Source organism: Salvelinus fontinalis, chromosome 2 (assembly GCF_029448725.1).
Source record: "Salvelinus fontinalis isolate EN_2023a chromosome 2, ASM2944872v1, whole genome shotgun sequence".
Classification (NCBI taxonomy): domain Eukaryota; kingdom Metazoa; phylum Chordata; class Actinopteri; order Salmoniformes; family Salmonidae; genus Salvelinus; species Salvelinus fontinalis.
This window is the reverse complement of record NC_074666.1, coordinates 18,823,349-18,848,727: the sequence shown is the minus strand read 5'-3', so window position 1 is coordinate 18,848,727 and position 25,379 is coordinate 18,823,349. Positions and strand designations below refer to the sequence as shown.

The 25,379-nt window shown below is 45.4% G+C and overlaps 2 protein-coding genes across 3 annotated transcripts in view; one reads left to right on the top strand and one right to left on the bottom strand.

Annotated features, from left to right (window-relative positions):
* The window catches only part of LOC129813416 (B-cell CLL/lymphoma 7 protein family member A-like), a 34,305-nt gene extending 18,970 nt beyond the window's left edge, over window positions 1–15,335 (top strand). Inside the window, exon 6 of the mRNA XM_055865759.1 lies at window positions 13,339–15,335. Within this exon, the coding sequence (XP_055721734.1) occupies window positions 13,339–13,347 (9 nt within the window). The 3' untranslated portion in view covers window positions 13,348–15,335. The remainder of the gene's footprint in view (window positions 1–13,338) is intronic.
* The window catches only part of LOC129813400 (CAP-Gly domain-containing linker protein 1-like), a 49,828-nt gene continuing 24,628 nt past the window's right edge, over window positions 180–25,379 (bottom strand). For both annotated transcript variants that reach the window (XM_055865739.1, XM_055865745.1), the window contains 6 exons: window positions 17,032–17,138; window positions 14,693–14,749; window positions 11,453–11,513; window positions 11,062–11,280; window positions 10,783–10,886; window positions 180–10,657 (listed from right to left, as the gene is read on the bottom strand). In XM_055865739.1, the coding sequence (XP_055721714.1) occupies window positions 10,423–10,657; window positions 10,783–10,886; window positions 11,062–11,280; window positions 11,453–11,513; window positions 14,693–14,749; window positions 17,032–17,138 (783 nt within the window). In that variant the 3' untranslated portion in view covers window positions 180–10,422. The remainder of the gene's footprint in view (window positions 10,658–10,782; window positions 10,887–11,061; window positions 11,281–11,452; window positions 11,514–14,692; window positions 14,750–17,031; window positions 17,139–25,379) is intronic.

Sequence of the window (25,379 nt, the reverse complement as noted above, 5' to 3'; positions counted from 1 at the left end):
TGCCTTGTCCAAAAACAATCCCTACTCCTACCCACTGGACACTCTGTGGAGATCTGAAAGGATGGATTGGATAGGTGTATGCAATATGGTTGTTGTTTATTCCACCTTCTCTTGATAGATTGTTGGACTATAGTTAACATCATCAGACAAGAGAAAATCAAGACGCCACATGTGGAGTATTTGTTTTTATAGTATTTGTTGTATTGAATCATTAGGTGTGTACAGAACATAGAAAAACAGTACCATTTTAAGCGTCCTCATCTGTAAAGGGTTTATAACATTTTACAAACCCTTTATAAAGCCTTTATAGATGATGTTAAGTGTAACATAGAAAACAGTGCACTAATCAGACACGTCACTTAGTAAAGTAGAAAGTCAACAATGTGCTTATAGAGTTAATAACATCTTTACAAGTGTGTTAAGTTTGTTCCCTGGAGTCGATACGGCATTATCATACAACAACATACAGGTCCGTTTCCTATCAAGACAAAGCAGAAGAATAAAATAGGCATAAAATATCCTTTTGTTTCCATGGCACCGTGTGCACATTTTGTTCTTTCAGAAAACGTCTGATGGGTATTGACAAAGACAGGTGTCATTGGTTAGTCACATAGATCTAGCATACATATCTTTGATACACTGGGAGATTCAATATGATCCAAACTGTGTGCTTCAGTACATAGCTCTAATACCTGTATATCTATACAGGTAGTTTTTATAAGACAATACATAAAAACATAGGCATTACATAAAACGTGACAATAACTACTAGGTACCATTCTGTCTTGACATTTATTATCAAATCAATAAGTTAGAAACTGCCATGATAAAACAAAAATAGTCTAAGTGTGTCCTGTAGTCTAAGAGGGCGTTTTAAAGTGAGTAGTGCAGTAAGTTAGTAGTGGCTGGCGTCCTGTTGCCTTGGTTTGGGTCTGCAACTAGCGCATGTTGACGTTAATTGTTATGAGTCTTGTCCTGGGGTGATTTCCCCTTAGATAGGCCAACTACAAAGTCAAAATGAGCTATATTGTGAACATTTATGAAAACAAAAATGTGCTTTTTGGTCTTAATTTAAGGTTAGGATTAGGCATTAGGGTTAGCAGTGTGGTTAACGTTAGGGTTAAAATCAGATTTTATGACTTTGTGGCTGTGCCTAGTGGCCACTCTGCAGAGCTGCCTTCAGAACAAGATTCATGATGGTAAACGCAAACTTGTGCAACTAGCACCAGGTTAATGTTGAGTGGACATGAAAACAGAAAACGTTTTGAAACTGAAAATGAGCCTTTTTTTTGTTGAGAATTTCCTGAAATATCTCCAGTTCTAAAACGTTCTCTACCATTTGGTGCCTACTGAACACAACCTAGTAGTACAAGTAGATGTGTCCTGTGGTACTAGCTTGTTCCCTATGTGGAGTGGACATCCCTAGGGTCCATGTCTGGGCCTGGATACAGTACACTGACTGGGAATGTGACATGAGAAAGACAGGAATGTGTTAGAGAAACATTAATAGTGCTATTAGCAGTGAACCAGTCTGGTGCATCCAGGCCCTTCACCACGCGTATGTCTGTGTCAAATGCCATCCCTCTTGCCCGGTTACACATAGGAAGTTTAGTTCCCGTAGAAAAAAAAACCAAACAACCCATGCTCTATATGAAAACAAACAAACAAATACATAAAATAATGAACTAATAACAGAAGACTGATTTCTCTATGGACTAATAACAGAAGACTGATTCCTTTATGAACTAATAACAGAAGACTGATTCCTTTATGAACTAATAACAGAAGACGGATTCCTTTATGAACTAATAACAGAAGACTGATTCCTTTATGACTAATAACAGAAGACTGATTCCTTTATGAACTAATAACAGAAGACTGATTCCTTTATGAACTAATAACAGAATACTGATTCCTTTATGAACTAATAACAGAATTGTAGAAAAGGCCCATGGAGTTGGTGGAATAATCCTTTAATTCATGGCCACTTACTCAGCTGGGCCAGAGCGCTTTAATTAGGTCAGGTGGCAATGACCGACAGATCTCATCCACATAAAAGGAGGAAAACGGCATCGCCTGATCTCGCTGCTTTCTCTTCCTTAACTCCGTCTGCTCCAGAAGTTCTGTGCGTCCATGAATCCACACTACTCAGTAAATATACCACTTTATGGTTAAAAGAATTCCTGCCTCAGTCTCATCCATTCTTCTGTCACCTGACACGTGACCACCTGTTCACCTTCACTGTCAGTCATCCTACCTGTCCAGCTACCCACATAGATTCCACTAATCTTTCAATGGTCCTTCGAGCCGGACGATGACTGAACCAAAGACAGGTGAAATGGAGGAGGAGAGGGAAGAATTGTCTCCACTGGAGGGAAGAGAGGAGGAGAGGGCAGCTGAGGGAAAGGTCTTGGAACAAAGGAAATATCCAGGAGCTAAGCCTAAAGCAACAAAGGCTTCATCCTCAACCACCAGCAGCACTAGAAGAACCAGGCAAGCACCTGGTTATCTTAAGGATTATGTGGTCGAGATTTCGACATCAAAGGGCAAGCCCACTAGAGCTCAAGGTGATGATGGATCAACTGTACGTTTCAGCCATCAACCATCTCCTCTGAGTCAAGCACCGGAAACTGCGTTGGAGCAGGAAAGTGGTCTACAGGAAGAACCCATGGAGGTGACTCCCACAGCACAGGTCAACCAGCTTCCTGAGGCAGGCTCCGCTCACTCCTTAACTAAAGGGAAATCGTCGAGGCACTCTAGACGGAGTGGGAGTTCGACCAGTGGATACCCCTTTGGAAGTGGCCATGGCAGCCGCCATTCACTAGCCCTCAGCGATTCACAGACCGCTGTCCTACAAGAGAGGATGAAACTATTAGCTTTGGAGGAAATTGAGCGTCAGATTGAGGAGGAACGACAGGCTGATGAACGATGTCATCTATTGGATGTGCAGGCCCGTAGTGCTCTACAGGAACGGGAATTCATTGCCAAGGACCTGGCACAACAGCGACGGCACCGTCAAGCCAGAAGGGAATTGGAGGAGGCACGGATGGTCTCATCCTTCCTGGAGAGGAACGAACAGGGAGTTGACCTGACCACCCCTCCACATGGACCTGACCTGTCTGCCTTTCTTTCCCAATCTGCCCCTCTGGTACAGCATGGCACACAGGCTCCGGGGTCAACAGCCAACATGGAGCACGGGGGACAGGCCGCTCCACCAACGCCCTCTAGGCCAGTGACAGAAGTTAGCATTCCTCCATGTGGACAAAGCATCACTCCTTCGCCTTTCCGCCAATTACCAACCACGGCAAATCGTTCCTCTCGTCCAGGGCCAGGCCAGTCCTCAAACATCAGGTGGAAGGGCTCTCACCCAATTCCGTCTGCCACCAATGGAGGGTCTGGGACAGTAGGGGACCGGCCCAATGAGGTCACAGTGGGCTCATCAGAAGTCCCGGGTTCATCTTTCACGCAACCAGAAGAGGGAGCCAATATTATGAAACTTCTAGTAGCCTCAGCCTATGGAATTCCCAGACCCAAACTGCCATACTTTGAGAGCGGAAAGGAGAGTGAATTTGTCCTTTTGGAAATGGCATTGGAGAGCCTACTGGGTATTCACAGTCATCTCTCAGAACGCTACAAATACCAAGTACTAATGGATCATTTGCGGTTTCCTAGTGCATACAGGCTGGCCCAATCTTTTATGCACTCCGCAACACCATACACTGCAGCTCTCCAGGCCCTGAAGGCGAGATATGGTGAGCCACGCCAGTTGGTCCAGAATGAACTAAGCAACATCCTGAACACGTCTCCAATTAAAATGGGAGACCATGCTGCCTTCCAAGAGTTCTCCCTGGCTGTCCAATCCCTGACCTCAATGCTCCAATCCGTTGAAGGAGAAGATGGGAACGAGCTGAAATGTGGCTCCCACGTGGACAGGCTTCTTAGCAAGCTTCCAGTGTACCTCAGAGACAGTTTCATTGAACATTGTTTGAACAGGGGCATCCTGAAAGAGGGCTCGAGAAGCACCTATGCACTCAGAGACCTGGCCGCATGGTTGGAGGTGAAGGCCAAGGCGAAGAGTATCGCTCACCAGGCCACAATCTCAGCCATAGCCACCGGGGGAAGGAAGGAGTTTGAACGCCAGGGGGGACAGAAAAGACCAAATCCCACTACCATGTACTTAAATAGTGAAGCTGGGGAGGAACCCGGGAAGACCCCTCTCAGGAGCAAGAACATCAAATTCCAGCCTTACTGCCCATATTGCAATAGTAAGGGACACTTCCTTGGCTCATGCCCCAGGGTAAAAAAGCTCACCCAAACTCAATTGAAGGCCTGGATCACTTCAGGCGAGCGATGCTACAAGTGTGCCCGTAGCCATAAGGCGGAGACCTGCACATTGAGGAAACCCTGCAATCGCTGTAAGGAAATCCATCTCACAGTGTTGCATGATGTAATTCCCCAAGCACAGAAGGAGCAGAGTATGCTCATGGTAGGAGCTGCAAAGGAGCTGTACCTCGACCAGCAGAACCGGTCTCCAAGGGTCATGTTGAAAGTGGTCAAGGTCACTCTGCAAAGTGAAGGGAGAAGCATTGATACATTCGCCGTTCTAGATGATGGGTCAGAAAGAACGATCATTCTCACGGCGGCCACCCGTCAGCTAAACCTGGAGGGGACTCCCGAGACCCTTAACCTCAGAACGGTGCGACATGATGTTATCCAAATGAAAGGCTCTGCTGTGACCTTTAGCATTTCACCTTCAGGAAACCGGGACGTGGCCTATAATATCACCAATGCCTTCACGGCAGATGGCTTGAATCTTGCGGAGCACTCCTGCCCGGTAAGTGTTCTCCAGAAACAATATCCTCATCTACGAGGATTACCTCTTCCTAACTTGGCCAGAGTAGCGCCACTTATCCTGATTGGGTCAGACCACCCACATCTCGTCACCCCGACTGAGCCTATACGAGCTGGACCAGAAGGAGGTCCCATTGCTGTCCATACAGCCTTGGGTTGGGCTGTGCAAGGTCCAGTCCATCTACTTCTCTCCACCCAAGCTGTACAGTCACAGCAAGTCCTCTTCACCAGAAGCAATCCAGCTCCATTCCCCTGTGCGGCCACTGACCTCCTTCGGAATGTAGAGATGCTCTGGAAGATGGACACCTTCTCCAACCGGAAGCTACAGGAGGTCACCCGCTCGAAACATGACTCCTATGCATTAGACCTCCTGGAGAAGCGCACCACTACCACTGAACTGGATGGCGTTCAGAGGTACGCAACCCCACTGCTACGGGTGCCCAACCATCCTCTTCTGGCAACCACAACCCGGGCTGTACTCCCACTACTGCGTGGAACGGAGAGACGCCTGTTGAAGAATCCTGAGCTTGCTGAAGTTCATAACCGGGAGATTCAGACCCTTGTGAAGGCAGGCTATGTCACAAAAGTGACCGCTCATGAAGAGGGAAACCCACTCAGCGAATCCTGGTATCTCCCTCACCATGTTATCCAGCAACACGGTGGGAAGTACAGACTTGTCTTCAACTGTTCATTCCAAGCTGCTGGTCAAAGCCTGAATGACTGTCTACTCCCGGGACCAACCTTAGGTCCTTCCTTGCTCGGTGTCCTTCTCCGGTTCCGGCAGCACTCTACAGCCATCAGTGGAGACATCAAAGCCATGTTTCATCAGATTCGTCTCCTGCCTTCCGACACCACACTGCTCCGGTTCATATGGCGAGATATGGAACGAGACGCAGAGCCCACCATCTATGAATGGCAAGTACTCCCATTTGGCACCACCTGCAGTCCTTGCTGTGCCATATACGCTCTGCAGAGACACGCACGGGAGCACCCAGACAGTGACCCAGAAGTATGGGATTCAGTGGAAAATGCCTTCTATGTGGATAACTGCTTACAGAGCATCCCATCCACGGCTGAAGCGAAAGCACTCCTCGATAAAGTACGGAATCTCCTGTCCAAAGGGGGATTCGAGGTCCGACAGTGGGCGAGTAACAGAGCGGAGGTTATCCAGCACCTCCCACCACAAGCTAGGTCAAGTAGCAGTGAACTCTGGCTATCGCAGTCTGGTGCTAACCCACAAGAGCCCACTCTAGGACTGAGATGGAGCTGCATACCGGATACCCTTGGGTACAAGCACCGCTCAGCCCTGAGTACCGAAACCCCCACTCTGCGCACCATCTATCGGACACTGGCCAGTCAATACGATCCCCTTGGGTATATCCTGCCATACACAACCCGGGCCAAAGTCTTAGTCCAGGACCTGTGGCAGACCAAGAGGGACTGGGATGAACCGATCCATCCGGCTGACCTAGTGGAACGATGGTTCTGTTGGGAAACAGAGTTATCGGAGCTCTCTGGAGTCCAAATGCCAAGATGTTATGTACCACCCTGTGCTGACCAAGTGGGATCATGCCTGGAATTGCATGTGTTCTGTGACGCTTCGGAGCGAGCTTATGGGGCGGTTTCCTATCTAAGAGTGGAAGATAAGGAAGGACACACCCATGTCTCCTTTGTCATGGCCAGGTCCAGGGTCGCACCCAAGAAGCAGTTGTCAATGCCTAGGCTGGAACTCAGTGCTGCCCTTTCCGGAGCCCAGTTGGCCTCTACCTTGGGAGCCGAGCTCACCTTGCCAATCCAGAGGGTCATCTACTGGAGTGATTCGACCACTGTATTGACCTGGCTCACATCGGAGTCCTGCAGGTATAAGGTGTTTGTCGGAACTCGCGTTGCGGAAATCCAAGACCTGACAGAAGTCCAAGACTGGAGGTATGTTGATAGCATAAACAATCCTGCTGATGACGTTACTCGCGGTAAAACCCTTAAGGAACTGGCTCAACCCCATCGCTGGAGCTTGGGACCACCATTCTTGTCCCAACCAGAGAACGAGTGGCCAAAAGCCCCCAGGCGTGCGGCTCCTCCGCAACCAATTGAAACTCATGAGTTAAGGAAGTCCGCCCAATGTTACAGCATCTCTACGGAACCAACAACAGCTCTCCCTGACCTAGCACAATCCCAAACACTGCCGGATCTGATCGCCGCCATAAACCAGACCTCAGATGGGGTGGCTTCTATACCCACCTCCCTCGCGGCAGAGACATTACTCCTCCAGCATGCACAAGCAGTTAGCTTCCCTGAGGAGCTAAAAGCTCTGAAAGCTGGTAGGGAAGTTGCTAAGGAGAGCCGTCTTCTCTCTCTCGCCCCAGAATATGATCAAATCCTTGGAGTGATCAGAGTCGGAGGGAGGCTGCGCCGAGCAGAAGTTTTGGACCCCGACGCTATCCACCCAATTATCCTTGACTCCAGACACCCTCTTACCAGGCTCCTCATCAAGAGTTATGATGAAAAGCTTCTCCACCCAGGGCCAGAGAGGGTCTATGGGGAGATGAGGCGGAAGTACTGGATACTTGGAGGACGAGGAGCCATTCGTAAGCACCAATACGCCTGCGTAGAATGTCAGAGATGGCGGGCTGGAGCCACTGTACCCAAAATGGCAGATTTACCCCCTGCTCGCTTGCGCCTTCTCAAACCACCCTTCTGGTCAACCGGAGTAGATTGCTTTGGCCCCTTGACGATCAAGCTAGGTCGTCGAGTGGAAAAGCGCTGGGGCATTCTATTCAAGTGTTTGACGACTAGGTGTGTCCACCTGGACCTACTGGAGAGTTTGGATACTGAAGCCTTCCTCATGGCCCTACGGCGGTTTATCTCCCGACGGGGGAAACCCTACGAGATCCTGGCTGACAGAGGCACAAACTTCAAGGCAGGAGAAGCCAGGTTGGAGGAAGCCTTCCAAGCCATGGAACCCAGCCTTCAGGATCAGCTGATGGACCAACAAATCTTATTCAAATTTAACCCTCCAGGAGCTCCTCATTTTGGAGGAACATGGGAGCGAGAGATCAAATCTGTAAAGACGGCCTTACGTGTCGTCCTGGGGGACCAAACTGTCACTGAAACTGTCTTGCGGACCGTCCTGATAGAGGTGGAAGGGATATTGAACTCCAAACCCTTGGGATATCTCTCTGCAGATATCGCTGACCCCGATCCGGTTACACCAAATATGCTCTTGATGGGACGCCGGGATGCGTCACTTCCTCAAGCCATGTATGCTGATACCAACCTCGTTGGCAGACGCCGGTGGCGACACAGCCAGATCTTGGCTGACCATTTCTGGGCCCGATTCATTCGGGATTACCTACCAAGCCTACAGCACAGAGGGAAATGGCGGAGGGAAATGGCCAGCCTGGAAACTGGCCAAGTAGGAATGGTGGTGGACCCTCAGCTGCCTCGAGCCTCCTGGCCGGTGGGACGTATCACTAAGACCATGCCTGGGATCGATGGTCGCGTTAGATCAGTAGAGATCCAGGTAAAGAACCGAACATATATTAGGCCAGTTGCTCGACTAATTCCTCTCCCTGAGATGACGGAGGACGGGGAGCAATGAGCCTTTCTGAGGAGTGTGGAATTTAACAAATTTCCAGGGTGGCTGTAGAAAAGGCCCATGGAGTTGGTGGAATAATCCTTTAATTCATGGCCACTTACTCAGCTGGGCCAGAGCGCTTTAATTAGGTCAGGTGGCAATGACCGACAGATCTCATCCACATAAAAGGAGGAAAACGGCATCGCCTGATCTCGCTGCTTTCTCTTCCTTAACTCCGTCTGCTCCAGAAGTTCTGTGCGTCCATGAATCCACACTACTCAGTAAATATACCACTTTATGGTTAAAAGAATTCCTGCCTCAGTCTCATCCATTCTTCTGTCACCTGACACGTGACCACCTGTTCACCTTCACTGTCAGTCATCCTACCTGTCCAGCTACCCACATAGATTCCAATAATCTTTCAAGAATACTGATTCCTTTATGAACTAATAACAGAATACTGATTCCTTTATGAACTAATAACAGAATACTTATTCCTTTATGAACAAATAACAGAAGACTGATTCCTTTATGAACTAATAACAGAAGACTGATTCCTTTATGAACTAATAACAGAAGACTGATTCCTTTATGAACTAATAACAGAAGACTGATTCCTTTATGAACTAATAACAGAATACTGATTCCTTTATGAACTAATAACAGAAGACTGATTCCTTTATGAACTAATAACAGAAGACTGATTCCTTTATGAACTAAAAACAGAAGACTGATTCCTTTATGAACTAATAACAGAATACTGATTCCTTTATGAACTAATAACAGAAGACTGATTCCTTTATGACCTAATAACAGAAGACTGATTCCTTTATGAACTAATAACAGAAGACTGATTCCGTTATGAACTAATAACAGAAGACTGATTCCGTTATGAACTAATAACAGAAGACCGATTACTTTAGGAACAAATTACAGAAGGCTGATTCCTTTATGACTAATAACAGAACACTGATTCCTTTATGAACTAAAAACAGAAGACCGATTACTTTAGGAACAAATTACAGAACACTGATTCCTTTATGAACTAAAAACAGAAGACCGATTACTTTAGGAACAAATTACAGAAGGCTGATTCCTTTATGACTAATAACAGAAGACTGATTCCTTTACGAACTAATAACAGAAGACTGATTCCTTTATGAACTAATCACAGAAGACTGATTCCTTTTGTTCCAATCCTAAAATGTATCTTGCACCACAACAGTATATCTCTGGATGTAGGAAAGGGAGTTAGAGAGAGGAGAGCGATAAGAGGAGAGTTAGAGCAAGGAAGGAGAGTTAGAGGGAGGAGATTTAGAGAGAGGGAGGAGAGTTAGAGAGGGAAGAGAGTTAGAGGGAGGGAAGGATATTTAGAGAGGGAGGAGCATTAGAGAGAAAGAGAGGAGAGTTAGAACAAGGGAGGAGAGGGAGAGTTAGAGAGAGAGCTAGGAGAGTTGGAGAGAGGGAGGAGAGTTAGAGAGGGAGGAGAGTTAGAGAGAGAGGGAGGAGAGTTAGAGAGAGCTAGGAGAGTTGGCATGAGAGAGAGGAGAGTTAGAGAAAGGGAGGAGAGTTAGAGAGAGGGAGAGTTAGAGAAAGGGAGGAGAGTTAGAGAGAGCTAGGAGAGTTGGCATGAGAGGGAGGAGAGTTAGAGAAAGGGAGGAGAGTTAGAGAGGGAGAGTTAGAGAAAGGGAGGAGAGTTAGAGGGAGAGAGAGAGAGAGAGCTAGGAGAGTTGGAGAGAAGGAGGAGAGTTAGAGATAGATGAGAGTTAGAGAGAGATGAGAGTTAGAGGGAGGAGAGGAGAGTTAGAGAGAGGAAGTATTAGAAATGGTAGGAGAGTCTTTTGTAGCGGGTGATTTGGGGTTATCCGAGTGGACTATGACAGTGAGGGACATATATAAATACTATGTTATTAAAAACCCAGAGAAAGGAGTCTGGTGTGTGTTTGGCGGTCTGTGAAGGGTCTTAAAGCTAGGCCTGGCATGGTTGGGATGAGAGTCTAGAAGGTCTGGTCTTCCTGGCAGGACTCTGTGGAGTGACCGAAGGACTCACAGATGTCGCAATACGGCCGCTGGTCGGCAGGTTTGCCCTTGAAGGAAGAGTGGGGGACTGAGTCGGGGCTCTGGACCTGGGTTGGACAGTCCTCAGTGTCATGCAGGTCAAAACAGTCACAGATATCACAGAACAGACGAGGAGGAGCCTTCTTGTCATTCTTAGATCCACCCTCCTCCAAACTAGAGAGAGAGAGAGAGAGAGAGAGAGAGATGCTAAATAGTGCATTTTGAGGGGTCTGTCAACAACTGTAACTAAGGACTAAATTTGGAGTTAGGGTTCAGAGGTTATTGGTTATAAGACTGACCCATCAGTGCCATTGAACTCCGCCAGAGCCATCTTCTTCAGCTTGACCTTCAACTCCTCATTCTTCCTCTGCAGGTCCACGATCACACTGTTCAGGAAGTTAATCTGAAGGAGGGAAATAGATGGATGGAGAGAAGAGAGATCACAGTCAAGTTAATATAAGAAAGAGCGAGGTGGAATGAGCGACAATGGTGGAAGCGCAGATATCTTTCTATGCAAATGACATACTGCATTAGTGACAAGCAGATGGTGAAATTGTTTTACTAATTGCCAATCATACCTGTCCCTCTGCAAACTCCTTCTCTTCTCTCAACTGGTCCAGAGCTGTGTCACCTGAGGAAGGCACTCCACTGTCCCCTCCCTCGGAAGCCTGCCGTCCCAATAGCCTCTGCACCAGGCTGGTGATGCGTTCCTGTAGCTGGGCCTTGTCTCTCTCCAGCGTCTCCACGGCAGACTGCAGCGTCTTGGCCATGGCGTTCTCACCTCGCAGCACCGCGATCTACAGGGAGAGGGAGACAGAGGTTTCGGCTAATATACAGATACAGAAAAAAAGCATCGGAACCAATGCCAGTTCTTCATTTCTTCATCAAAAGACCCAGTCTGCCAGAGTTGTGTATATACACTATACCTCATCCCTCAGAAACTGCCAGAGTTGTGTATATACACTATACCTCATCCCTCAGAGTCTCCAGCTCCTTGTCCTCATCTGTCTCATGGATGGACAGAGTTTCCCTGAGGAGGAACAGAGGCAGAGAACCGCTTAATACAGAACTCACCCAGCAACACTGGGCCTGTCAGGAACAATGCAGTAATGTGTGTGTGGATAAGGTCGTTAATAGTTGCCATTATGCACAAATTCTTTGCAAGGTGTTCGCCTAGGCTACGCAGCAGAACATTGTAGCGAATTTGGGGGGCAGACTGACAGGGACTCAACCCTAGTTCCCGTTGTGCAGTGACAGTGCCAATAAAGTTTTTTGTTTGTGCTCATAACGCACCATGGCCGTTAGAAGAGTGTATGCCTATAGTCTGAAATTGCCAAGGGGCAGTGTGTGTGTGTGTGCGCGCACGCATACATGTCTCTATGGGTAGAGTGTCTGATGAAGGTCTCTGACTGTAACGTCACACAATGTTTTTAACTTTTGATTTAACATGAATAATATATTTTTATAATGGAGAGTTTCACACCTCAATTTATTGTGTAAAAAAACTTCACACAATAGTTTGTAGTGATACTCAAAGTGAGACAAGCTTCACCAAAACATACTGAGAGTAGTTAGCTCATTTTTACTCACTACACTGGGAAGCCCTGACAACACTAATCCAGATGTTGAAATCATCAGACTTGACAACCAGCAGCAGCAGCAGCAGGGGGAGGAGTCAGATTACAGTGGATTAACCTGTCTGTGGATGGCATTACCCTGCTGGGTCTCATCCAATATAACCTCTATCACAACAGATGTAGCTTTGATGTCTCTCCCTAAACAAAGCCTGTACAATAGATACACGTCTAGATATATACTATTGTAGATCCTATCTTTATCCATTCCTGTCTGGATTAGCGATCATACACTGTTTACCAGGGGGCAGGGCTACCGACGTTAAGGCTAATCTGAAGATGGTGCTGGCTAAAGCTAAAACTGGCAAGTTTAGAGAGTATAGGAATATTGTTATCCACGTCGGCACCAACGGTGTTAGGATGAAACAGTCAGAGGTCACCAAGCGCAACATAGCTTCAGCGTGTAAATCAGCTAGAAAGATGTGTCGGCATCGAGTAATTGTCTCTGGCCCCCTCCCAGTTAGGGAATGATGAGCTCTACAGCAGTCTCACAACTCAATCGCTGGTTGAAAACTGTTTTCTGCCCCTCCCAAAAGATAGAATTTGTAGATAATTGGCCCTCTTTCTGGGACTCACCCACCAACAGGACCAAGCCTGGCCTGCTGAGAAGTGACGGACTCCATCCTAGCTGGTTAGCTGGCTGTTAGCCACCCTGCCAGCTTAGTGGAGTCTGCCACTAGCATAGTCAGTGTAGTCAGCTCAACTATCCCCATTGACACTATGCCTGTGCCTCGATCTAGGTTGGGCAAAAATAAACATGGCAGTGTTCACCTTAGCAATCTCACTGGAATAAAGAGCTCCAGTCACTGAGTCACTGACGTGATCTTCCTGTCCGGGTTGGAGCGCCCCTCGGGTTCATGCCGTGGGGAAGATCTTCGTGGGCTATACTCGGCCTTGTCTCAGGGTAGTAGGTTGGTGGTTGAAGATATCCCTCTAGTGGTGTGGGGGCTGTGCTTTGGCAAAGTGGGTGGGGTTATATCCTGACTGTTTGGCCCTGCCCGGGGGTATCGTCGAACGGGGCCACAGTGTCTCCTGACCTCTCCTGTCTCAGCCTCCAGTATTTATGCTGCAATAGTTTGTGTCGGGGGGCTAGAGTCAGTCTATTATATCTGGACTATTTCTCCTGTCTTATCCAGTGTCCTGTTTAATTTTAAGTATGCTCCCTCTAATTCTCTCTCTCTTTCTCTCCCTCTCTCTCTCTTTCTCTCTTTCTTCTCACAGAGGACCTGAGCCCTAGGACCATGCCTCAGGACTACCTGGCCTGATGACTCCTTTCTGTCCTCCACCTGGTCATGCTGCTGCTCCAGTTTCAACTGTTCTGCCTGCGGCTATGGAACCCTGACATGTTTACTGGACGTGCTACCTAGTCCCGGACCTGCTGTTTTGGACTCTCTCTACCGCACCTGCTGTCTCTAACTCTGAATGATAAGCTATGAAAAGCCAACTGACATTTACTCCTGAGGTGCTGACCTGTTGCACCCTCTACAACCACTGTGATTATTATTATCTGACCCTGCTGGTCATCTATGAACATTTGAACATCTTGGCCATGTTCTGTTATAATCTCCACCTGGCACAGCCAGAAGAGGACTGGCCACCCCTCAGAGCCTGGTTCCTCTCTAGGTTTCCTCCTAGGTTCTGGCCTTTCTATGGAGTTTTTCCTAGCCACCGTGCTTCTATATCTGCATTGCTTGCTGTTTGGGGTTTTAGGCTGGGTTTCTGTACAGCACTTTGTGACATCGGCTGATGTAAAAAGGGCTTTATAAATCAATTTGATTGATTGCTTGATTAGGTAGTGCTGCTGAATCACATATCATAACTGACTGTCTGGGTGTGAAATATTCACCTGATGAGGTAGTTATCCCCTGATGTGTCCTGACTGATTAGTTCTGCTCTACATAACATTCCTCTCATCATTTCCCTATGGCTTAAATAACCTTTTTGACGCCATCCTCCTCTCTTCTCCCTTCCTCTTCTCCTCTCTTCTCCCTTCCCCTGCCCTACTTTTTCCTCCCATTCCATCTCCCTTCCTCCCCAACCTTTTCTCCCCCTCTCCCATCTCTTCTCCTTTCTCCTCCTATTCCCTCTCCTCCCCAACCTTTTCTCCCCCCTCCCTTCTCCTCTCCTCCCTTCCCTTCTCTTCTTCTGTCATTAGAAGTGTTCGTGATGGGATATACAAAGACATTACTTTACTGTAGTGGTATTAGGTGCAGTGCAGGCTTTTTGTCTTCTGAGTCCATTCTGAGCCCCAGATGAAATGTACTGACTGTCATCACACTAAAACCCACATCTGTCTCTGTCCACTGCTCTCACTGTCTGTTTTACTGTGTTTTAATCATTTTTAGAGGACCTGATCACATCAACTAAATCAACTGTGTTTTTTTTTATAAACCTTCATTTATACTAGGACCCTGATGATAATTATGATCCACTATGCACAGCTGCTGGAAAGGAAAGCTGTAGATGTCTACGCTATAAGTGCAGCTACTTCCATAGTTAGAAATACTGAAAATGTTTACACTCAACCCGGTCTTCCTAAGGCAGCAGAGAATACATGGTGCAATACATGTCTTACCTGTCTTTCATGTCTGGCTGGTTCTGAGACTTCAGACTGGCCAGCTTCAGTACCTCACTGAGAGAGAGAGCGGGAGAGAAAGGGGGAGAGAGAGGGTGAGTTGCCTACCAGGGAAAGTCAACATGCATTATATCTAGAGGTACTTTCTAATAAAGGACAATCAACATCAATAATAACACATTTATACAGAAATAACAATCCATTTACAGCACTGTCAGGTTTTGGCCAAGACTGTTCGGGTTTTGGTCACTAGATGTCCCCATTGCACCTTTTTTGTACCTTTTGTTTTTTCTTGCTCTAATTATTGTTTGCACCTGTAGGTCATTCCCTTGTTAGTATTTAAACCCTGTGTGTTCCTCAGTTCCTTGCTCAGTGTTTGTAAGTTAGCACCCAGCCCAAGCCTTGTTTTATACAGATATTTCTCTTGTTGGATTTTCCAGAGGTTCTCTGGTTTAGTTCTTGTGTATTATTTGAGTAGTCTTTTGAGGTTTGTTTTTCCCTGCTGTTTTTTACCACTTTGTGGAGTTTCTTTTGTATTTTGGAGGATTTCCATTTTGTGCCTCTTGGCTTTATTTTTGGACATTGTGGATTTAGTTTCTTTGCCTGAAGATTTTGTTATTTTATTAAACCACCATCTCTAGTACTGCTGTGTCTGCCTCATCTTCTGGGTTCTGACGATTATTAGTGACTGTTTCTCGCACCGGGTCCTGACAAGCACAAGTGATCTCTGCTTGGCTGTTCGGCTGATATGGGTGTACAGGTTGTCATGGCTATGTAGTGATGAGTGTAGAGGTCATGTCTAACTCTCAGTATGTGTGAACCCCCCGTTTGAGTCGGATGCAGCTGTTCTCCCAGACGAGATGTCTCTGGCAGCACAAAGCTGCGCTTTATCGCTCTCACACACACCCACAAACACGCATACACACACGCACGCACACACACACACATGCTTGCAGGCCTGTGCACTTGGGCTCCTGAGTGGAGCAGCGGTCTAAGGCACTGCATCTCAGTGCAATAGGTGTCACTACAGTCCCTGGTTTGAATCCAGGCTGAATCACATCTGGCCGTGATTGGGAGTCCCATAGGGCGGCGCACAATTGACCCAGCGTCGTCCAGGTTTGGCCGGTGTAGGCCGTCATTGTAAATAAGAATTAGTTCTTAACTGACTTGCCTAGTTAAATAAAGGTTCAATAAATAGACATTTTTAAAATGCACACGTCATGGAGGTCATGAGATGCGATGCACGGTGCAGCCATGTTGGAGGCAGGAGGTTCTAGGAGAAGATGTGATTATGTAACACCTCTCCCTCCACTTTATGGGTGGAGCTAGAGAGGGATGAGTCTGTCTCTTTATAGGATGAAGGGAGAGAGGGATGAGTGAAGGAGAAGAAAGATGTATGGCCACTACTAGATAAATCAGGACAAAGTGAATAATAAAGGACCTGATGACACACACACACACACAACGTTAAACATGCACTTCAACATGCACACACACACAGACGTGTGCACTCATGCACACACACAGACGTATAAATAGAACTCTACGTCATGCATGACGCTCACCATAACAAAGAGAGATTTCATATGGTCTATCTCTCTCTGTGGCAGCCTCCCTACATACCTGTACCTTTCAGTAGCATACTGCTGTCTAGTAAGGCACATAGGGAACTATGCCATCATAACTGGTTACTGGTTTTCAGGTTCTAATACCAGAAGACTACGTTCTACACAGCATGCTTACACACTGGTATTACAGACTGACTATACAAGTGAATTGTACTTAAAGCTCTCTCAATCTCTCTCATGATCTCCCACTCCATCTCTCAATCGTTTTATTTCTCCCTCAATCTACCTCTCAATCTCTCACTGTGTGTCTCGGCCACATAATCAGTATGAGTAAGCAGCATGAGTCAGATTTATATATGAGTCTATGACTCTATTTGAGTAAGACTTTGATATGAGCCTCTCTCACGTTTCCCTGCACGGGCTTCTGAAGTGCTGGTCTAACCCACACACTGAAACACCTCAAAGCCACATAGCTTACACTCCTCTCCTGTGTATTTTGGGCCCAAAGAAGCTGGCATGTTGGGTTTAGTCGCTGTTTCCAGGGCAGTCTGTAGTCAATGTATAAATTGAACGCTGAATGCCACCGTATCATCTGAAGAACCATCATTTCCATGTATAGAATTCTGATATGCCGGTACTCCTGGTTCTAGTTCTACTAATTTTTACTAGCACAACATTCCAATACTCTAGTTTCAGCCGTTTACACACACATTCCATCAACAATGCTGTGCAAGCAACAAGCAAGCGTAAGAAACCTTCGTCCATACTCACATTTCCTTGCACAGAGTTCCGATGTGCTGGCTTTCTGAGCTGCCTCGCACCTGCGAGAGACTGATTTCTTCCTGGAATTTGGAATTGTGCTGTTTCAGTGCCTCGAGCTGCAAGATGATCCACGGATGGATGGAAAGATGAAAGGAAGGAAAGAGACAGACAAAAGAGAGATTTAAACACGCAGTAAACAGTAAACAGAAAAAGCTGTATCTTCTTCACGCCTCTCTAACAGTTTTAGTCACGGACATTAACATGAAGCCACAATGCTGCGTTACGCTGCTCAACTGGAACAGCCGCTTCCTCGGTATACAAAGATAAACATTACTCATTATATGAGCTGTCTGCCAAACATACGTACAGAGACATACTGTGAGTGTGTGAGGGATGGAGTCACTTCTAGCATCAATATTGATGGAGGAGATGATTCCTCCATCGTCAGTTAAACCACCATTAGGGAGGAGATGGTTCCTCCATCATCAGTTAAACCACCATTAGGGAGGAGATGGTTCCTCCATCATCAGTTAAACCACCATTAGGGAGGAGATGGTTCCTCCATCGTCAGTTAAACCACCATTAGGGAGGAGATGGTTCCTCCATCGTCAGTTAAACCACCATTATGGAGGAGATGGTTCCTCCATCATCAGTTAAACCACCATTAGGGAGGAGATGGTTCCTCCATCGTCAGTTAAACCACCATTAGGGAGGAGATGGTTCCTCCATCGTCAGTTAAACCACCATTAGGGAGGAGATGGTTCCTCCATCGTCAGTTAAACCACCACTAAGGAGGAGATGGTTCCTCCATCGTCAGTTAAACCACCATTAGGGAACAGATGGTTCTTCCATCGTCAGTTAAACCACCACTAAGGAGGAGATGGCTCCTCCATCGTCAGTTAAACCACCATTAGGGAACAGATGGTTCCTCCATCGTCAGTTAAACCACCATTAGGGAGGAGATGGTTCCTCCATCGTCAGTTAAATCACCATTAGGGAGGAGATGGTTCCTCCATCGTCAGTTAAACCACCATTAGGGAGGAGATGGTTCCTCCATCATCAGTTAAACCACCATTAGGGAGGAGATGGTTCCTCCATCGTCAGTTAAACCACCATTAGGGAGCAGATCGTTCCTCCATCGTCAGTTAAACCACCATTAGGGAACAGATGGTTCCTCCTTCGTCAGTTAAACCACCATTAGGGAGCAGATGGTTCTTCCATTGTCAGTTAAACCACCATTAGGGAGGAGATGGTTCCTCCATCATCAGTTAAACCACCATTAGGGAGGAGATGGTTCATCCATCGTCAGTTAAACCACCATTAGGGAGGAGATGGTTCTTCCATTGTCAGTTAAACCACCATTAGGGAGGAGATGGTTCCTCCATCATCAGTTAAACCACCATTAGGGAGGAGATGGTTCATCCATCGTCAGTTAAATCACCATTAGGGATGAGATGATTCCTCCATCATCAGTTAAACCACCATTAGGGAGCAGATGGTTCCTCCATCGTCAGTTAAACCACCATTAGGGAGCAGATCGTTCCTCCATCGTCAGTTAAACCACTATTAGGGAGGAGATGGTTCCTCCATCGTCAGTTAAACCACCATTAGGGAGGAGATGGTTCCTCCATCGTCAGTTAAACCACTATTAGGGAGGAGATGGTTCCTCCATCGTCAGTTAAACCACCATTAAGGAGGAGATGATTCCTCCATCATCAGTTAAACCACCATTAGGGAGGAGATGGTTCCTCCATCGTCAGTTAAACCACCATTAGGGAGGAGATGGTTCCTCCATCGTCAGTTAAACCACCATTAGGGAGGAGATGGTTCCTCCATCGTCAGTTAAACCACCATTAGGGAGGAGATGGTTCCTCCATCGTCAGTTAAACCACCATTAAGGAGGAGATGATTCCTCCATCATCAGTTAAACCACCATTAGGGAGGAGATGGTTCCTCCATCGTCAGTTAAACCACCATTAGGGAGGAGATGGTTCCTCCATCGTCAGTTAAACCACCATTAGGGAGGAGATGGTTCCTCCATCGTCAGTTAAACCACCATTAGGGAGGAGATGGTTCCTCCATCGTCAGTTAAACCACCATTAGGGAACAGATGGTTCTTCCATCGTCAGTTAAACCACCATTAGGGAACAGATGGTTCCTCCATCGTCAGTTAAACCACCATTAGGGAGGAGATGGTTCATCCATCGTCAGTTAAACCACCATTAGGGAGGAGATGGTTCCTCCATCGTCAGTTAAACCACTATTAGGGAGGAGATGGTTCCTCCATCGTCAGTTAAACCACCATTAGGGAGGAGATGGTTCCTCCATCGTCAGTTAAACCACTATTAGGGAGGAGATGGTTCCTCCATCGTCAGTTAAACCACCATTAAGGAGGAGATGATTCCTCCATCATCAGTTAAACCACCATTATGGAGGAGATGGCTCCTCCATCGTCAGTTAAACCACCAATAGGGAACAGATGGTTCCTCCATCATCAGTTAAACCACCATTAGGGATCAGATGGTTCCTCCATCATCAGTTAAACCACCATTAGGGAGCAGATGGTTCCTCCATCGTCAGTTAAACCACCATTAGGGAGCAGATCGTTCCTCCATCGTCAGTCAAACCACTATTAGGGAGGAGATGGTTCCTCCATCGTCAGTTAAACCACCATTAGGGAGCAGATGGTTCCTCCATCGTCAGTTAAACCACCATTAGGGAGGAGATGGTTCCTCCATCGTCAGTTAAACCACCATTAGGGAGGAGATGGTTGCTCTGAGGCAAAACCAGCAGATACCACGCAGAGATAATGATAATGACTAAAAGATCATGTTTGTTCCTAAAGGGACAGCAGCACAGGGGAATCAAACCATTAGCGTTCAAATCATGAGTCAAATTCTAAGTCATTTTAAGCTTTCACTACTACCAAGACGGGGTCCGCAATTCCATTCAGCCACGGGCTGATGTTTTCTTTAGGATGGTCGGGTTGCCAGAACATAATTCGAAATAATTTGTACACTGCAGATTGACCGCAAGAAGTCCAAACCAATATAGTATTTGACAAAAACAGAATCTTTTCAAACCTTGATTACATTGGGATAGATCACATATGGGGATATTTGGGAACAGATTTCTTATTTAAAATACCTTTAAATAGATTTCCTGTTGATTTTACAGTATTTTATGTCCAACAGCGATTACATTTTTTTTTTTTATGAAACGTTGGGGGGCCAAAGAAAATCCCCCACGGGCCGCCTACACACACACATCCAACAAGATACAAACAACCAGACAACAAACTCACCCTCAGTCCCAAAGGCAAAAACAACAATCTCTCTTCCTAAAAATACAATAATCTAAATCAGTAACCTCAAGTACTTTCATATTCAAATCATCCTCACTCATCCTCACTTAATTACCATGCAAGAACAAATCGCCCCCAAAAAACACACAACTGCAGCAGAATGAAACACAGGGTCGAACTAAAAAACAATCAGCTAAAACATCACCAATCCATTTGAACGACGACACACAGATGTAAGAAATCTGATGCGAGGAACCGAACAGCTGTGTTTACCTGGTAGTGAGAGGAGTAGACGCTGCTTGGATAGCCCTGGTGCATAGCAGCCACATCCATGCCTGAACAGCTCTACCGTACAGTGTGGTCCTCTGTCAGAGCTCTCTCTCTCCCCCAGTACTGGTCTGTCTGTCTGTCCCAGTGGCAGACAGATGTCAATACTCTAAATGTCAATACTGTACTATCCCAGTGTTCTCTCCCAGTGACACACACAATAAAGCAGCCTCCCTATCAATAAACCATCAGCTCCCACCCCATACCGTGCCCGCCAGAGAGCGAGAGGTAAGAGAAAGAATGTGAATGTGTGTGTGTGTTGCCTGAGCACACGCTCGCTAGCTAGCTGGCTCACACACACGCAACAGAGAGGAGCAGTGCCTTCATTATGTAAGTCCCAACAGGCTCCTCTTCCCACCCTCACGCACGCACACACTCACTGTCTTTCTGGCACACACAATATCACTCACTCACACTCACAGAAATGCATAATCTCTCACTCACTCACTTAGTCACGCAATGCACACAGACACACACACATTCTCACAGACACTTACAATCTCTGCTGGACTCGATTGGTCCCACCTTCACACTTCGTTCACAGTCGGTCAGAAGACCCTTCAATTAATCAGCCTCCCACGTCCCAACCAGTTGACTGACTGAAAGACCAACAGTTGTGATCCAGGATAGATAGGTAGATCTATGGATCGCTACATATCTGGCACTATTACAGCTTTATATTATTATATTATCTGCTCCCAACGTCTGATGACGTTCGGTGTCCACTCGTAATTACGGGAAGTGAAGTGCCCCTACAGTGCATTCGTTAAGTATTCAGACCCCTTTACCTTTTCCACATTTTGTTACGTTATAGTCTTATTCTAAAATGGATTAAATAAAAATGTTTCCTCATCAATGTACATACAATATCCCATAATGACGAAGCGAAAACAGATTTTTCGAAATTATTGCAAATGTATTCAAAATAAAAACAGAAAGTATTCAGACCCTTTGCTATGAGACTCAAAATTGAGCTTAGGTGCATCCTTTTTTTATTGATGTATTTTAAATGTGATATAATTTTTTATATATATTATACAGTCGAAGTCGGAAGTTTACATACACTTAGGTTGGAGTCATTAAAACTTGTTTGTCAACCAATCCACAAATTTATTATTAACAAACTATAGTTTTGGCAAATCGGTTAGGACATCTACTTTGTGCATGACACAAGTAATATTTCCAACAATTGTTTACAGACAGATTATTTCACTTATAATTCACTGTATCACAATTCCAGTGGGTCAGAAATGGACATACACTAAGTTGTCTGTGCCTTTAAACAGCTTGGGAAATTCCAGAAAATTATGTCATGGCTTTAGAAGCTTCTGATAGGCTAATTGACATCAATTGAGTTAATTGGAGGTGTACCTGCAGATGTATTTCAAGGCCTACCTTCAAACTCAGTGCCTCTTTGCTTGACAGCATGGGAAAATCAAAATAAATCAGCCAAGACCTCAGAAAAACAATTGTAGACCTCCACAAGTCTGGTTCATCCTTAAGAGCAATTTCCAAACATCTGAAGGTACCACGTTCATCTGTACAAACAATAGTACGCAAGTATAAACACCATGGAACCACACAGCCGTCATACCGCTCAGGAAGGAGACGCATTCTGTCTCCTAGAGATGAATGTACTTTGGTGCGAAAAGTGCAAATCAATCCCAGAACAACAGCAAAGGACCTTGTGAAGATGCTGGAGAAAACAGGTATAAAAGTATCTTTATCCACAGTAAAACGAGTCCTTTATCAACATAACCTGAAAGGCCGCTCAGTAAGGAAGAAGCCACTGCTCCAAAACCGCCATAAAAAAGCCAGACTACGGTTTGCAACTGCACATGAGTACAAAGATCGTACTTTTTGGAGAAATGTCCTCTGGTCTGATGAAACATAAATAGAACTGTTTGGCCATAATGACCATTGTTATGTTTGGAGGAAAAAGAGGGATGCTTGCAAGCCGAAGAACAACATCCCAACCGTGAAGCATGGGGGTGGCAGCATTATGTTGTGGGGGTGCTTTGCTGCAGGAGGGACTGGTGCACTTCACAAAACAGATGGCATCATGAGGAAGGACAATTATGTGGATATATTGAAGCAATATCTCAAGACATCAGTCAGGAAGTTAAAGCTTGGTCGCAAATGGGTCTTCCAAATGGACAATGACCCCAAGCATACTTCCAAAGTTGTGGCAAAATGGCTTAAGGACAACAAAGTCAAGGTATTGGGAATGGCCATCACAAAGCCCCGACAGGGAATCTTTACTAAGATTAAATGTCAGGAATTGTGAAAAACTGAGTTTAAATGTATTTGGCTAAGGTGTATGTTCCGACTTCAACTGTATATACATTTGCTAGGTATGCACAATATATCAGTAAGCATATCGGAATTGGACAATATTAGCTAAAAATGCCATCATCGGCATTGGCTCTATGTACAGTTTAACGGCGATGTGCAAAACCGATGTCAAAGCTGACATGCATACCTGTTTAACGTACACTACCATTCAAAAGTTTGGGGTCAATTAGAAATGTCCTTGTTTTTGAAAGAAAAGCACCTTTTTGTCCGTTAAAATAACATCAAATTGATCAGAAATACAGTGTAGACATTGTTAATGTTGTAAATGACTATTGTAGCTGGAAACGGCTGATTTTTTATGGAATATCTATGTACATAGGCATAGAGAGGCCCATTATCAGCAACCATCACTCCTGTGTTTTAATGGCACATTGTGATAGCTAATCCAAGTTTAGCATTTTAAAAGGCTAATTGATCATTAGAAAACTCTTTTGCAATTATGTTAGCACAGCTGAAAACTGTTGTCCTGATTAAAGAAGCAATATAACTGAAAAAAATGTGTTAGAATAAGAGTGAGTGCGAGTTTGAGAGAGTGAAAGACAGAGAACGAGAAAGAGTGTGTGTGTGTGTGAGGCTAAGCACCCTTCACTAAAATAAAACCACTGCTCTCCAACAGCCTCTCTATTTAAAGGGATTTTTCTAATCTCATCAGCACCACATCGGATCCCTCTTCAAGATGAACCTTTTTAACGACTCTTTCAGACTCCTTTCAGTTTTCCTATTCCTTATATTCAAAAGACTCAGGCATTTTCAAAACGTCTGTGTTATATTTTGCGGCTAAGCCAGTCATGTATTTCGCAGCTGAGCTAAATAGCTGCACCATTGAGAGCATCCTAACTGGTTGCATCACCCCTTGGTATGGCAACTGCTTGGCATCCGACCGCAAGACGCTACATATGGTTGTCACGGTTGTCGTAAGTATGGGACCAAGGCGCAGCGGGTGTTGAGTTCCACATATTTATTTCAAAAGTGAAACTTAAAGCAAAAACAATAAATCAATAAACGGACAATGAACGTGACTACGTGGTGCACAGGCACAAAACAATATCCCACAAACAGAGGTGGGAAAAATAGCTACTTAAATATGATCCCCAATTAGAGACAACGATTACCAGCTGCCTCTAATTGGGAATCATGCAAAACACCAACATAGAAAATATAAACTAGAACACAACATAGAAATAATATACTAGAATACCCCCTAATCACGCCCTGACCTACTACACCATAGAGAATGACTACCTCCTTCATCTCTGTACCCCACACATATAATTATCTGTAAGGTCCCTCAGTCGAGCAGTGAATTTCAAACACAGAAAAAAACACAAAGACCAGGGACGTTTTCAAATGCCTACTACTGGTAGATGGGTAAAAAAAACAAAAAAACAACAGACATTGAATATCCCTTTGAGCATGGTGAAATTATTGATTACACTTTGGATGGTGTATCAATACACCCAGTCACTACAAAGACACAGGCGACGTTCCTAACTCAGAGAAAACTGAGGATGGATCAACATTATAGTTACTCCACAATACTAACCTAACTGACAGAGTGAAAAGAAGGAAGCCTGTACAGAATAGAAAAATGTGGCAAAGCAATTCACTTTTTGACCTGAATACAGTGTGTTATGTTTGGGGCAAATCCAATACAACACATTACTGAGTACCACTCTCCATATTTTCAAGTGGAATGGTGGCTGGATCATGTAATGGGTATGCTTGTAATCGTGAAGGACTGGGGAGTTTTTCAGGATATAAAAATGTTTACTGAATGGAGCTAAGCACAGGCAAAATCCTAGAGGAAAACCTTGTTCAGTCTGCCTTCCAACAGACACTGGGAGAGGAATTCACTTTTCAGCAGGACAATAACCTACAACACAAGGCCAAATCTACACTGGAGTTGCTTACCAAGAACACAGTGAATGTTCCTGAGTGGCCGAGTTACAGTTTTGACTTAAATCTAATTTAAAATCTATAGCAAGACCTGAAAATGGTTGACTAGCATTGATCAACAACCAATCTGGCAGAGCTTGAAGAATTTTGAAAAGAATAATGGGCAAATGTTGCACAGGTATGGAAAGCTCTTAGAGACTTACCCAGAAAGACTCACAGCTGTAATCGCTGCCAAAGGTGCTTCTACAAAGTATTGACCCAGGGGTGTGATGAGAGATTTCTGTATTTCATTTTCAGTAATTTTGCAAACATTTCCAAAAACATGTTTTCACTTTGTCATTTATGGGGATATTGTGTGTAGATGGGTGAGAACAAAAATCTATTTGATACATTTTGAATTCAGGCTGTAACACAACAAAATGTGGAAGTTCGCCAAGTACAGGTGTGCCAACCTTGTAGCGTCATACCGAAGAAG